Below are 15,662 nucleotides of genomic sequence, written 5' to 3' on the forward strand. Positions count from 1 at the left end.
AACTGGCAGGTGAAAAAGATCTCTCTGTTTACCTTTAAAATAGTAGCAGTATTAATAATAACAACTCCCAAAGTAAAGATGATGTGGCCTGAAATTGAGAATCATCTTTTCCCCTTTTCTGTAAGGCAGCAGCCCTCAGGATACCTTTAGAGTTGCCAGTATAGAAAACGCCATAGGAAGCAGCCATGCCTCTCGAAGGAGGGAAAACAGACATGGAGAGGATTGGCCTCTTCAGTGAAATGGAATACATTACTGTTGGGGATAAATACGTGTCCCAATTTAATAGTAAGTATTTAACTGAAGAATAGATATTTTCTACATCAAGTTTTTTGTTTTGAAGCTGATCATTACTTTTGAAATGTTTCAAAGCTTTGGGATCCAAGTTGATTAATTTGTGGAATGTTAAGAGAAGTTAATTTTCTTAGAAGCAAACTGATTTTATAAAGCTGCTCTCCTCTCGCTTATTGTCTTCATAGAGAATTTTACTTCTTTCCAAAGAAATTATGGCAGCTTTTTGCCCTATGCAAACAGCACATATGTCTGGATCCAAGAAGGTCATGTGTTGTCATTTTCCTGAAAGATGAAATGCTACATTAATAACTTTTGGGAATGTCCTAAGTAATAAAAGAGCTAAAGTAGATTGAATATGTGAATATCCAGTGACTTCTATGCAGCAAGGCAAAAGAATCTACTGATAGGGAAACAGCTCCAAGATACATATTGAATAAAAGATATGTTAAATATTAAATATGGAAAGGAATGCATATGAACATACTCAATTGAACATGCCTCAGTGTTCCCTGAAAAACAATATTAGTATTGATGCCCTTGAAAGAGGAACTTGGGTAGTCAAATGTGGGAGAAAGATGTACTGTGCAAATGTGTAACCTGTTGATTTGGGGGGTTTTCAATGTACACAACTAATTTAACTTATTTTTGAAATTGAAGTTAAAAAAATCAGCAATAGACACCGAGTGCCAGGCCTGCGGTAGGAGCACTAGGAGGCTGCCAATTGCATTTCCAGGAGTCTGTGAGCGCCCCAAGCCACTGCTTTGAGCAAAACTCACCCTCCTGAGTTGAAAAAATTTATGGACAAGAAGTTGTCATTAAAATTAAATGGCAGACATGCCCACGGAATACTGAGAGGATTTGGGCCCTTCATGAGTCTGGTGATAGATGAATGTGTGGAGATGGCAAATAGTGGACAGCAGAGCAATACTGGAATGGTGGTAATACGAGGAAAGAGTATCATCATGTTAGAAGCCTTACAATGAGTGTTCGGCAAATAAATCCATATCCCTTCTCCAAAAGGACCTGTTTTGCTGTGATGTGATATAAGAGTTGGGACATGTACATTTTCATTTTTTTAAATAAACTTTTGTGATAGTAAAAAAAAATCAGTAATACAAATTAACATTGCAACAAAGTAGTTAAATGAAGTGTTGTGTGTTCTTCAAAAAAGTATTATGTTACTAAAGAACTTCCCGAGTTCTCCTAGATCTAAATTATAAAGGAAGTTTACATATTTATGAAAACAGCCTTTACATAATTACTTAAATGAATGCATAAGTTTCTTTTTAATTTTTGAAAGTTTTCTTCTTGATGTTATTTGGGTTGTTTATTTCTTTGTTTATTATTTATAAATGAAACTGTTGGGGGCATTTGATTTCATGTCTAAGTGGACATAGGCATTCATATGTTGTGAGGATATTCCTAGCAGGGGAATTTATTCCGTTTCAATATCCCTTCTGTTCAGCCTATACACATCCTCTACTGACATCTTACACTGGGCTTTTCAGCATGTTAATGGGGTACAATGAATTCGGGAAACCTTTAAGGTCTTCCAGCTCTTAGATCCGTAGTATTCAACCAGTGCCTTACCCTATGTGTTAAGATATTTTACTGAAAGCCTGTTAGGATTTACCTACAATATCCTTCAACCCAAAACTTCCAGTGAACATTTTAAAACTGTGTATTGGAGCTCCCAATTCATAATTAGCCAAAATCACATTTGGAAACTTTTATAAATGACTTTTTCATGTCCTTCAATTACTAGTGAGCTCAAAATGTGAATGTTCCTAATTTGTTTTTAAAGGACCCTTCAATGAGGCTGCAAGCAAAAACAGACAGATATTACCTGGGGGATCCAAAGGAATGTCCAGTCTCCAGGCAGGTTATTTTGATTCCCAGTTTGGAAGGATTTTTGAAGGTGAAGGCTATGTAAACCTGAATCAAGTGAGGAGACAGCATTTGATGGAAGAAGCCAAAAAAAATATAAGCAAAGCCTTCCTTCCAAGTAGTGGGGATAAAAAGCCGTAAGTGTTTGAGAAAATGGGACTTCTGCATGTTTCTCTCTCTTAGGTGAAATGTTCATTGTTCTATAGGATTCTGTTATGTGAGATTTGTGTTTAATGATAAGCTTAGGACAGTTCGTAAGTGGAGTCAGACTGGATGATTTATTTATTTATTTTAAAAGATTTATTTATTTTTATTGGAAAGGCAGATATACAGAGAGGAGGAGAGACAGAACGATCTTCCGTCCAATGGTTCATGCCCCAAGTGACCGCTACGGCTGGAGCTGAGCCAATCCGAAGCCAGGAGCTAGGAGCTCTTCCAGGTCTCCCACACAGGTGTAGGATCCCAAGGCTTTGGGCCGTCCTTGACTGTTTTTCCAGGCTACAAGCAGGAAGCTGGGTTGGGAAGTGGGACTGCTGGGATTAGAAACGGCACCCATATGGGATCCTGGCGTGTGCAAGGCGAGGACTTTAACCACTATGCTATTGCGCTGGGTCCAGACTGGATGGTTTAGAATGACAGGCAATTCTGATTAAGTATATTCTCATTCTGTTAGGTTTCAGATTATATATGTTACTGTTCTTTATTAGCTTGCTAATAAAAAAGACAGTAGAAACAAATATGTTAAAAAAAACTTGAAGGGTTGAGGAAAACATTACCTTCAGGTAAAACGTCTGTTTTTTTTGTTCTGCTACTTAAGAACATCTTTAACATATAAGTAAACAGTATGAAATTAGGATAAACCCTCTTTTGATGAAGAAAATAATTGGATCTATTATTTAAAAAATATTGTGAAGATACCTGTATGGGGTTTAACAATATTTTCATTGTGATGGCTATCAATGTAAAGATTCAATTTTTTTCTTACCTTTAAATCATGACCTTAACAAATTGGACTGAGTATTTTCTGATAGCTGAGATTGGGGATGTGATGGTCCTTCTCACCCAGTAACGAGGGTTGACTCAAGTCTAGCTTTTTGCTGATCTGTTGTGGTTTTTGCAACTACAAAACCACGTTTCCTTTTAGTTCTAGCACGCCACCTGCCTCAGCCAAAACAGCTCAGTTAAGGGTGGGGAGTTTCTTCTGTTCCATTGCTATTTTAATTTTTTTTTTCCTGTCTTTTAACACTTGGGGTGGATTTGAAGGATTTATTTTGACTAGTTTCTGGGCTTAATTTCTTTTAAAATGTAAGCTCAATAAGTTCAAGACTGCAATTTCTTTTTTTAATGTATTTTATCCTTTAAATAACTTTTCTTCTTGTTAATCTTTCCTCACCTAGGAGGAACTTTGACCCATGTGATAATAACTGGAAATTGTTGCCTTGTTATAGTAGTTTATAATAAGCTGTATTTATTTTTTGGCCAAATAATTTAACAGTGTTGTAAAGAGACTAGGTTCATTTTCTTTTTGAAGTTCAGGTATATGAAAAAGAAAAACAAAAACAAAAGTTTGTAACTTTGTGGGACACAAAAGGTATTCTCAAAAAGACAGATAATGTAAAGACAAAGCTCTTATGTAGGCATGCATCAACACCAGATTATGGAATCAGAGGCATTTAGTTAAGTTCTAAATGTAGTGATTTTTAGTGCTTGTATTAAATAACATTCTGGTTAAATTACTTTGCACTTAATTGTCCTTTTCTTTGAGGTATCACTGCTTTCTTCCCTTGCTGTATTTTAGAATTTTATGATATGTACTTTGAAAGTTCTTGGGAACATGGCATTAAAAAATTAATTTTGATATAGAAATTTGAAATTCATGCAAAGAAGAATCCTCAACAAGCTCATTAAGATATATATTATGAAAATGGATGGATCCCAAAAATATTTTTAGCCTAAAATCATCTTTTAATTCTATTTGCATGAACTTTCTGAAGTACCTTCATATGTTTATACTTAGGGATTAATGAATATTCTCTCTTTCTTTCAAAGATGAGGGAAAGAGAGTGAGAGGAAGAGAGAGAGATTCTTATATCTATTGTTTCACTCCCCAACTAGCTGCAGTAGCCAACGCTGGGCCAGGCTGAAGCCAGGAGCCAGGAATTTCATTCAGGTCTTCCATGTGAATGCCAAGGGCCCACTCCTTCCCCAGGCGTATTAGCAGGGAGTTGGGTCAGGAGTAGAGCATTCAGGACTCAAGCCGTGCCTGTATGGGATGCTGTCATCACAGCTGACAGCTAAACCCACTAAACCATGATGTTGGCCTCTGTATAGCCCCTTTTACTGGAAAATTTTGTAGGCTACAGTTAATAAGCTACAAATATTGATGTCTCTAGTTTCTGACATTTTAATTCAAATATAAGAATTGCTGGGGCCCGGCGGCGTGGCCTAGCAGCTAAAGTCCTTGCCTTGAACGTGCCCGGGATCCCATATGGGCGCCAGTTCTAATCTCAGCAGCTCCACTTCCCATCCAGGTCCCTGCTTGTGGCCTGGGAAAGCAGTTGAGGACAGCCCAAGGCTTTGAGACCCTGCTCCCGCATGGGAGACCCGGAAGAAGTTCCTGGTTCCTGGCTTCGGATTGGCGCAGCACAGGCTATAGCAGTCACTTGGGGAGTGAATCATCGGACGGAAGATCTTCCTCTCTGTCTCTCCTCTCTGTATATCCGCCTTTCCAATAAAAAAAAAAAAATATATATATATATATATATATATGTATGTATGTATATATGTTTAAAAATCTCATAGTTTGTCACTTTAGGGACATAAAATTAGATTTAAAAACAAACAAAATATGTCTTTTATTCTTACCAAGTGGAACAATTCCAATGCATGTATTTTTCTCCTTTTTCAATTTTTTTTGGAAAAATGTAAAAAATATGTATGACATGAAATGTAATCATTTAATGAAAATGAAAAATTGTCTTTAAGATGTGGATTAGGAAGCTACTATGGAACCATAGGTGGTCCAATTCCATTCTTCAGTGCACAATCAAAACCCAGAGAAAAATATGAGGCACCTGGAAAGAATTTATACACAAACCCAGGAAAAAAAGGAACTGGATATGGGTAAGGTATTTTTAATACTTTCATATCATTCATTAAAAATTGTTTAAACATATATTTGCTTATTATGAAAATCATAACGACTGAGAAAGAGAGTTCTTCCATCCACTGGTTTGTTCCTCAGATGGTTGCAGTGCTCATACTGGGGCAAGCTAAAGCCAGGAGCCAGGAGCCTCACCTGGGTCTCCCACGTGGGTGGTAGGGGTCCAAACATTTGGGTCATTTTCTGCTGCTTTTCCCAGGACATTGGCAGGAAGTTGGGATATGAATTAGCACCCACAAACGGTGCTTGTGTCACAAGTGGTGGCTCTACCTGCTGTATCACAATGCCAGTCCCAATTGTTTTAAATTTTAAAATATAAAAAATGAAAATTTCTGAACCTCAAAGTAACCATAACTTATTTTCTTTCCTTAGCTATGCAAATATTACCATAGGTAAACAGTTTTCACATTCAGCTGATTTCTATGATGCACCCAAATTAAATTATAAGGTAAAGAACCTGTCTTGGAAGTTTTCAAACTTTGTTTTGTTCAGTAGACTTTAAAAATTCACTTGTGGTAAAATTATGTTTGGGGTATGTTTATATCAGTGAGCAATTGCCATATTGGTGTTTATATAAATTCATCATTTTACCTTTTATGATGCTAGATTCCCGCATCATGCTGTGGATTTTCTTAGTTCTAATAAGAATTGTACATATTTATTGTATACATGCAATCACTAGACACTTACAAATCATATTTAATGTGATCGCTATATACTTACATGATCAAATTAGGATAATTAGCATTTCTCCTTAAATATTTATCACTTCTTTGTGTTGGAAAGCTGCCCAAATCTCTCCTGCAGTTCTTTACACAATGTGTTGTAGTGAAAGCTTTCCCTAAGTTAGTACCTCACCCATTTAAAATTGGCCACTGCCGTATTTTATAACATCATTCACAACCATTTACAATCACCATAGCAACATGACAAATTATCAATTCGTTCCCATAAAAATTACATTTTGAGAGACATACCCCCAAAGCAGAACTAGATTACAGATAAATTATGCATACCTTGTGATGGAGAATAGGCAAGAACAGATTGCCAAAAAGTGAAGGCCCTGCAGGTGGGACACATACAAAAAAGAGAAAATTCAAAAAGAGCAAAAGCTTCTCAAATTGTTGCAGCAGAGTTCCTAGCAGTAGAAGTTAGTCTTCCCTGGCATAACTATCTGTTTTAGAGTTCACTTATCAAAATGTTCAGGTTGTTGAGTTATAAAATGCTGGGTTTCATATTTGCAGGAAGTAGAAGAAGTATCAAAATTCACAGTCTCTGATTTTGTTTTACAGTATGAGTTCTTTTGCTACTTTGCTAACAGCTAGCAGTTAAAAAAAATTACTTGAGAAACAGAGCGAGAAAGAGACAGAGGCTTCCCATCCTCTGATTTGCTTCCCCGATGCCTGCAGTGACCAGGCAGGCAGATTAGACGTGAGCGACAGCTAACCAGGGGCTTATACTATCAGCACTGCCTCCCAGGGCTGGCATTTGCCAGACACTGCAGTCAGGAGCCGGTTCTGTGGATGGAAGCGAGGTGCAATGAAGACATGCAGGAATCTGAGCCAGCATCTTTCCTGCTGGACTGAACACCCACCCCAGCTACTGATGTTTATATGTATACTGTCCCAGAGAAAAGATTGCAACACGAGAAGGGGGAAAATGGTTTCTTGTGCTTCACAACCAGGTAGATTAAAAATAATATAATAGAAAAAATTTTACAATGTAAAAAAAATTTTTTTAGAAGAAACTGACCTTGATTGAAGGCCTGCCATGTGTCAGGTGCTTTATTTAATCTCATTTAATCATGACAACAGTATTAAAAGGGAAGGGAGATGACAGTGTCCTCAGTGACAGTGGAAGATACGACTCGGAAGAGGTCCCTAACATTCTCAGGATCCCCAAGAAGTGCTGTAGGGCAATAAGGAGTGAGGGCCTGAACCTAGGACCAGTCCTTTTATAACGACATCACTTTACTCAAAAAGTTCATATGGATTTCTTTGGGTATTAAATAGATTGCTATACCTTAAATATATTTGTATCTAAAATAAATAATAATAGTTATGCTTATTCATAACTTGGCACCCTTTTAGTGTCATAAAAGTGAATTTCACAAAGAAATGAGTTTAATGTAAAAACTGCATCCATTAGTATCTAGAATCTGTGTGTCTATATTGTTGAAACGATTTGACTTCGTTATTTCCCATTTGCACAATTATGCTATGCAATTTCAAACTCATTTTACAGAAAGAGAATGAAGAACACCATCGTCTACTCAAAGGAACTCCTTTCAAATTAAATCTGTATCCAAGGGATTATTTTGACACCAATCCTTACGCTTTTGAGAAAGCTCTGCCACCAATTAAAAAAACGGAAAAGAAACAATTGATTTCAAACCCTTTTAAACCTTCTTCTCCTGGTAAAAAGGTAAGGTTAAAATTGTGAACATTTTCATAAAGCCCTGCCTTTTAGTATGATAGTACTAAATTATTTTTTAAATTTATGTGTATATTAAACACTTATACGGATGCCAAGAATCATGAAATGCTGGTTACAAAAGCAAGATTAGTGACTGGATAATGAAGTTCAAGTAACTTGGTAATTTTTAATACTTTAAATGTATTTCAGTTGACAATGAATTTTTGATATCTCTCTTTATATATTAGGTCTAGTTTCTCTCAAAATTATTTCAGTTCCTGAGCTTTTCCCTTACTACAGAAACATACAAATGACAGTAAAATTTAAGATGATCTGACAGTTGCGAGCCTTATTTTTTTTCCCTTCCTGTGAAATTGCCTCTGTTTTCCCTGTGGATACTCCATTAGAGTGTGTGTGTGTTGTACTGATTTACAAGATCTTTTCATTTATAAGGATACTGTTTTTTTTTTTTTAATTTTTGCTGGAAACAATTTTTCTGTACTGTTGGATCTTGACTTTGATGTTTTATGTTTGGAAGTTTATTCCTTTGATGTGGGATGGTGGTACAGCAGGTGCAGCTGCTGCTTGGGGTGTCTGTATCCCATAGGCAGTGCTGGTTATGTCCTGGCTACTGTGGGCTTCCAGTCCAGCTTCCTGAGACTGTTTCTTGGAGGTAGGGCATGATAGCCAAAGTACCTGAGTTCCTGCTACTTGCATGGGAGACCCAGCTATGGAGTTCCTTGCTCTTGGCTTTGGGCCTAGCCCTGAATGTAAAGGGAAGAGAATTCTTTGTCACTTTGCCTTTAAGGTCAATAAATAAAACTTTACAAAAAATGTAATAATTTGACATCATTAGGGTTAACAATTTTTCATAGTAAGGTTTATACCATTTTCAGAATGGCTTTCTTTGCCACCAAAGTTATATTAGTATGCGTTCTTGATTTCTACTATTTATCTTATCCTTTTGACTTTAAATCTTTATCTGTTTATATTGTGATACAAAGAGTAAGGTCAAGATTCAGCTTTTATCTTTTCAGAATTCACTTTGGAGCACAAAAATGTTCTGTATTTGATTATGGTAATGGCTTTAAGTAGGGTATTGGTGTGATAAAATTTATTGTTTAGGAAACTATTTGTAGGTGCTTGTTTGGCATAGGGGTTGAGAGTTCCTGGTTTGGATTCCAATTCCTCCATTTCCTATCTAACCTCCTGCTTATGTTCATCCTGGGAAGCCGCAGATGATGGCTCAAATCCTCGGGTCCCTGGCCAGTGTGTGGGACATGGAGAGTGAGGGCCAGGTTCCTGGCCATGGCCTGTCCCAGCCCTGATTGTTACAGGCATTTGGGGGAATGAACAGCAGATGGAAGAGCTCTGCTTATCTGCCTCTCTTTACCTTTCAAATAAAATGAAAATAGTTTTTAAAACGCAGTTGTCCCTCACCTCACTGATGGAATAATTCATTTTTAATATCACTGCTATGATGTACCATATTCATCAATTTAAGATTTTAATTTTTGAGTGAATATCCCTGAATTTTCATTCTATTTGTCTATTAATTTTTGCCAAACTACCTTTAATCACTATCACATTTATTATTGGATGGTCTAGTCTTTTATCAGAAAATAATAGCAATTGTTCACTCATAATTTTTTCCCAGAGATTTGGAATAATTTTCAAAAGTTTTCTTAAAAAGGCCTTTACATTTTTTCTTCAAATTTTTAAAACTTTTTTTATGCATTTCCATGAATTCTTGGATTTCACCCCTCCCCCAATTCTCTCTTTCTACTTTTTTCCTCTATATTATTATGTTAGCATAGTCCTTCACAAACAGTTTTAAGTCCATCATTGGGTATGCACAGTGGGAGGGACCACCTTTGATTAGAAGTAGAGATGCATACTGCATTGTATCTTCACATCTGGATATGATAGTCTCTATTACACTGTTACTGTACATCCCCTTAGATGACAAGCCATAAAACAAAATGAATAACTGAAAAAAAATAGAAAGTTTACAACAGCACGAAGTTAAATAACATGCTACTGAATGACCAATGTATTGCTAAAAAATGAAAAAAATAAAAAACCTTTTTGAAGAAAATGATACTACTATATCAGTGACCTGTGTGTCACTGAAGAAATGTGGAAAAAAAAACTTTTTGAAGAAATGAGAATAAAAACGAACAAAAAATTCAAACCCATAAGATGTAACAAAAACAGTAATAAAAGGGACATTCATAAAATCAAGTGCTTACAAAAAATAGAAATATCTCAAACAAGTAATCTAATAATGTATCTCAAGAATTTACTAAAAAAGAAAAATGAACAAGAGACAACTAGGTTCTTATGCTTTCTTTTTTATTTTTAATTTTGCTTGTTTTTTCTCTCTTGCTTTTCTTTGCTAGTCTGACTAAAAATTTGTTTTGATCATATTTTTAAAAAATGTCTCTTGTTGCAATTTGTAGTGTTTTTTTTTAGTTTTAATTCTTTTTTTTTTTGGCTGTGATTTTTAAAAAGACCTTTTATATTTTCATATTTTACTTTAAAATTAAATCTCCAGATTGTTTGGATATACTAACATTAACAATGTGAATGTTCTGATATGGATAATGGACTTAAAAATATTTTTGTCCCTTACTTAGTTTTATTTAATATCACATAGGGTTTACATATGCTTATTCTTATTAACGCTCCTGGTTAGTAGTATTTTCTTTCCTCATCATATTTTCCTTTATTTTGTACCTTTACAAAAACATTTGATTTTTTAAAAAGTGGCTACTGCATTAAAATTTATTATTCTATTATTATCTTTCAGTTTTAGGAATGTATTTATCAATAACTTTACACCTTTTTCCCAATATTTGCACATTTTATATCATGTTTATGTTCAATTTTTTGGTGGCCATCCTTCCCTTAATCTTGCCTTTAAGAAGGTTATCGCTATTCTTTCATTTCAATATTTTTTACTGAATATACATAGACTTTATAAAATTATATACTCTATTTAAATTGTCATCTTTTTAATATTTTGTTACAAAATGAATAACAATAATGTCATTTTTGTAGTGAATCTCATTTGACCATGTTGTATGAAAAAGTTCCAAAAACATTTGCTGGCAAATGGAATTCCAGAATAAAAATTAAAATATCAACTATTTTCAATGTAAACTCCATCAAGTTGAAAATACTTTTGTAAACAATCTCAGCCATTTAGTGCATCATTAGAGAACTGAGAGTTCTGTGGATTTAGCCATGTCGATGTAATCTTTTCACATTAACTCAGTGTAAATGGATGTCCCTTAAGCAATTATGTTAAGAATAGGAAAGAAGATGAAGTCAGAAGGAGCCAACTTAGGACCTAGTGGCTTTTTGCATGTGTGTGAGAAATCGCATGTTACTTTTGTTTGTTGAGAAGCATGAGCAATGTCATGATGTGGGATTCTCCAGTAAAGGTTTCTTTGGTGAATGGCTAGATAACTTTATACTTGAAAAAAACAGTAAAAAAAAAAAAAAGAAAAGAAACAGTTTTATTTGAAAGGCAGATTATCAGAGAGGACAGACAAATTTTTCCATCAACTGGTTCACTCCCCAAGCAGGTGCAATGACTAAATCTGACTCAGGAGCCCGGAGCAAGGAGTCAGGAGCTCCTTCTGGGTCTTCCAAATAGGTGGCTGGGGCCCAAAGAGTTGAGTGATCCTCTGTTGCTTTCCCAGGCCATAAGGGGGAGCTGGATCTGAAGTTGAGCAGTTGGGACTAAAACTGGCATTCATGTGTGACGCTTGTGCCATAGGTGGAGCACTAGCTCGCTGTGTCACCACGCTGGCCCTGGCTAACCTTCTTGAAACACTCTCCTAAGAAGCAGAGGTCATACTTTGGCTTTGCAGAAAGTCATCATGAAACATATCTTGACCACCCCCAAAACCTGTTGTGATATTTGCTGTTGATTTGTCTGCTTTCTTTGGACTGCTTCCACATTTGGTAGCCAGAGCTTTGACTGTGCTTTTCCTGAGGGCTGTATTGGCAAAGCTGTGTTTCATCTCCTGTTACACTTCTTTGAAAAAAATGCTTCAGGACCTTGGGCCCACATCCTACAAAGTTCTTTTGAAAAATTTGCTCTTGTCTTTTGCTGACCTGAGTGCAACGGTTCCAGCATTCATTGGGCAGAGAATTTGCTCCACTTCAGTATAAACTGAATCAGCTGAGATGTCTGTGATCTTGGCTGCTGCTTATGCTATTAATCATTGGTCTTTTTCAAACAGCAATGGACAATATTAATTTATTCCTTGTAAACTGTTGTTGCCACTATGGGTGTCATCAAATACTCTATTTCTTTTCTTTTTTCTTTTAAGATTTATTTTTTTATCAGAAGGGCAGATTTATAGAGAGAAGGAGAGACAAAGATCTTTCATCTGCTGATTCACTCCCCCAGTGGCTACAGCAGCCTGAGCCAAGCCTGTCTGAATTTAGGAGGTTCTTCTGGATTTCCCCTTAGGGTGCAGGATCCCAACGCTTTGGGCCATGCTCTACTGCTTTCCCAGGCCACAAGCAGAGAGCTGGATGGGAAGTGGAGTATCCGGGACACAAACCAGTGCCCAAATGGGATCGCGGCACTTTCAAGGTGGACATTTGGCCACTATTTTTTTTTTTCTTTTTTGAAGTTGCTTATTTGAAAGGCAGTGATAGGTGAGGGGGAGACAGAGATCTTTTATTTACTTTTTCACCCCCAAAATGCCCACAACAACTGGACCAAGCTGAATTTTTAGTTTCTTAGCAGGAACTTAAGTAGTGGACCCACCATTCATTGCTTTTTTAGGTATGCTAGCAGGTCGCTGAATCAGAAGTAGAGTATCTGGGACTTGAACTGGCACCCTAATGTGGGATGCAGGCATCTCAAGTGGTGGTTTAACCCTGATGTATGCTCTTCATTCCTTTTTACTTTTTGAGTTTTATTTATTTGAAAGGCAGAGTTTTATGCATACACACAAACCTACATACACACCTAATATATATGCATATGTATATATATATACACGCATACACAAATATACACATTTGTAGGTGTGTGTGTGTGTGTGTGTGTGTGTGTGTGTGAGAGAGAGAGAGAGAGAGAGAGAGACAGAGTTCTTCCATCTACTTGTTCACTCTGCAGATGCCTGCAACAGCTAGGCACCACACCACAGCCAAGAGCTAGGAACTCATAAAAGTCTCTCACGCGCATGCTAAGAACCTAGGTACTTGTTCCAACAGTTTGTTGCCTGCAAAGCATATTAACAGGAAGTCTGGAAATGAAGGTAGGACTTGATCCCAGATCCTCCAATATGGATTGCAGGTGTCCCAGACAGCACTTACTTCTCTGTGCTACAACACTCATTCCATCTAGGGGCCTTTTGGAGATTTTTGTTATGTATCTTTTTTGTTTTAATTCTTTAATTTTGTTTTTATATTTAGAAATTAATTTATCTGAAATTCCTTGTTATTGTTGTCAGAATAATCTATAACGTCCTCAATCTGGAAAACTTGAAAAATTATAGCTACACAGAGGGTCCTCAAAGTGTTCATAGAAATTTACATTGTCTTCTTATTCCTTTTTCTGTGACCTTTACTGAAGCCTCATATGTCTTAGTTCAATTAAATACTCTTGTGCATCTGATTTTGATATTACTGTGAAAAGAGGCCCCAGTAAATGGATTATTATTCCATATAATTTTCTTGGTGACTATAAATATAAACATCCCATCAGACTGGTTTAAAATGCCCAAACAACTATTTGTGCTTTGGTAGAAAAATACTTTGAATTCTCTTTATAGATTGTAGGAAAATGATTAAGTACATTGAATGTAAACAAAAAAGTACATTGAATTTTTGTATCACCTTCTCTTTATGTATTATTACTTAAACATCTTTTCAAATCTTCTCCACCACTGACTGCCGTGTTGTAAACTTATGTTATGCTAGGCTTCCTGTTCCTCATTCCTTCTGAAAATATATTTGATTTAGGTAGGTCTCATCCTCTCAGTAACAGGTTTATCCTCTAACTAGGTTTTGACTTAATTTAAAAAGTCTTACTAAAATATTAATGCTTGGTAATGGTCTAGAGCATGATTTGGTTAAAAAAAAGAATGTCACTTGATTAAACATTTTCATTTTTATGGAGAATTTTTGTGTTGTAAACCAGCAGAATTGATGGTAGAGACCTTTTGCTTGTATTTGAATTAAGTAGTATATTATAGCTTTTTATAAGTGTAAAAAACCAACTTAACAGACTGCAAAAATATGTGTGAACTCTACAACTTAATTTTGTAGAAAAATTGTTACAGAAATATGTTAATTTTTCCACTCTTTGTCTTATAGGCTGGTGGAATGAAGGCGGGAACATTTGACCCTTATCCATCACATTCGGCTGACCCTTATGTGGTGAAATTGGTAAAAGGAATTTCTGGCAAGGGTGAGAAGATTTTCCATCCACCAAGTGGACCAAAAAGCAGGCCAATTGAAAGTATAATGACTTTGAATGTCAAAAGGTAAGAATGATTGATGGTTAAGCCATAAGCCTGGAAGAAATATATAATAAGTTTAAGAATGTTAATGTGATTTGCTACTTTTTACCTAACTAAAACAGTGATTTTGAATTAATGAAATATTTTGGGAATAACTTTATAGTAAGTATATACTATCCTAAAATTTTGATAATTTGGAGCAATCTAACTTAAATCTCATTCTAAATGACTGACATTACTCATTACTCATGATAGTACTGAGAAAATTTAATGATCTCTTGACTTTGTTTTGTTATTTGATGTCCATCAGAGCTTTAATATGCAGAAACTCTTATGGCCAAATTTTTAAATATAATGCCTTTTTTTTTTCATCAGGGCAAAAAGGGGCTTTCTACATAGTATTTGAAACTGATTCCTTAAAACCATAATAGTTTCTCAGTATTTCTGACTTAAATTATTTCATTTTTTTAGATTGGGGAGAAAATTTTGTTTCTTTGAACATGTAAAATTATTTAACATGTGTTAGTGCAAAATTTTTATGAAAATGTACAGTTGGGTAACTTGAACCTATAAACTTAAATATGCATCTATTTTCCAATTTTAGGGCACTAAATTCAAAGAACTACAAGACTGCCTCAGTACAATCCTATTAGCAGCTGGGAGGAAAGTAGTTCTGCTGCCCTGGTCAAGACTATTGATAAAAATGTAAGCTGTGTGATAAAGAGCACAAGTATTTAAAAAGAACCTAAAAGTCTTATTTTATTACTACTATTTAGGTAGTAAATGATATTTGCTAATTATTTGATGTGTGATTGCTACTGTTGTCTTACAGACTTAGGTTCATGCATAGGCACATTATGTAGTGAAATGAAGGTGTCAGTTTACTAATGCCTTCCATTTATGACTTAGATACCCTGAATACCTAAGAAATATATAACATTTTAAAATTTTGTAAAATCTCGAGGTACACTCTAATACTTAAAAACACTAATTCCTAATGTTAACAAAATATACGGGCTTGATGGGAAAGGGTAGGGACAGGCAACAAAGGGGTCGAAAGTACACAATAATTTCTTTTAAAGAATTTATTTTTATTGGAAAGGCAGATTTAAGAGAGAAGGAAAACCAGAGAGAGAGAGAGAGAAAGAGAGAGAGATCTTCCCCTGCTGCTCCACTCTCCAACTGCCACAGTAGCCCAGAGTGGAAACCAGGACCCAGGAGTTTCTTCTCAGTCTCCCATTGCACCAGCCCCTATAATACTTTCTTAATTTACTCTTTTTTTTCCTTCTTTTTAAAAATTTATTTTTATGGAAAGTCACAGTTACATAGAACGAAGGAGAGACAGTAAGAATTCTTCCACCTGCTCGTTCACTCCCAAAATACCCACAATGGCTGGATTTGGCCCAATCTGA

The 15,662-nt window shown here is 35.7% G+C and overlaps 2 protein-coding genes across 2 annotated transcripts; both read left to right on the forward strand.

Annotated features, from left to right (window-relative positions):
* Positions 1-155: 155 nt before the first annotated feature.
* CUNH4orf47 (chromosome unknown C4orf47 homolog) lies at positions 156-15,050 on the forward strand. Its single transcript, XM_040966053.1, has 7 exons — positions 156-285; positions 2,096-2,315; positions 5,164-5,301; positions 5,714-5,789; positions 7,586-7,765; positions 14,105-14,274; positions 14,855-15,050. The coding sequence occupies exons 1-7, from the start codon at positions 186-188 to the stop codon at positions 14,901-14,903; spliced, it is 933 nt and encodes a 310-aa protein (XP_040821987.1). The 5' UTR covers positions 156-185; the 3' UTR covers positions 14,904-15,050.
* LOC121146565 (small nuclear ribonucleoprotein G-like) lies at positions 1,059-1,274 on the forward strand. The gene has a single exon (XM_040966054.1). The coding sequence runs from the start codon at positions 1,089-1,091 to the stop codon at positions 1,272-1,274; it is 186 nt and encodes a 61-aa protein (XP_040821988.1). The 5' UTR covers positions 1,059-1,088.
* Positions 15,051-15,662: the final 612 nt, after the last annotated feature.

This window comes from Ochotona curzoniae, unplaced genomic scaffold (genome assembly GCF_017591425.1).
Source record: "Ochotona curzoniae isolate NIBS_2020 unplaced genomic scaffold, NIBS_Ocur_1.0 scaffold_4505, whole genome shotgun sequence".
In the NCBI taxonomy this organism is placed as follows: Eukaryota; Metazoa; Chordata; class Mammalia; order Lagomorpha; family Ochotonidae; genus Ochotona; species Ochotona curzoniae.

Excerpts from the sequence above, each read along its gene's own strand:
- LOC121146565 (XM_040966054.1), top strand. The coding sequence starts at position 1,089 with ATGGACAAGAAGTTGTCATTAAAATTAAATGGCAGACATGCCCACGGA.
- CUNH4orf47 (XM_040966053.1), top strand. The coding sequence starts at position 186 with ATGCCTCTCGAAGGAGGGAAAACAGACATGGAGAGGATTGGCCTCTTC. Across the intron at positions 286-2,095 it reads ATACGTGTCCCAATTTAATA|GACCCTTCAATGAGGCTGCA; the intron begins GTAAGTATTTAA and ends TTGTTTTTAAAG. Across the intron at positions 5,790-7,585 it reads CACCCAAATTAAATTATAAG|AAAGAGAATGAAGAACACCA; the intron begins GTAAAGAACCTG and ends CTCATTTTACAG.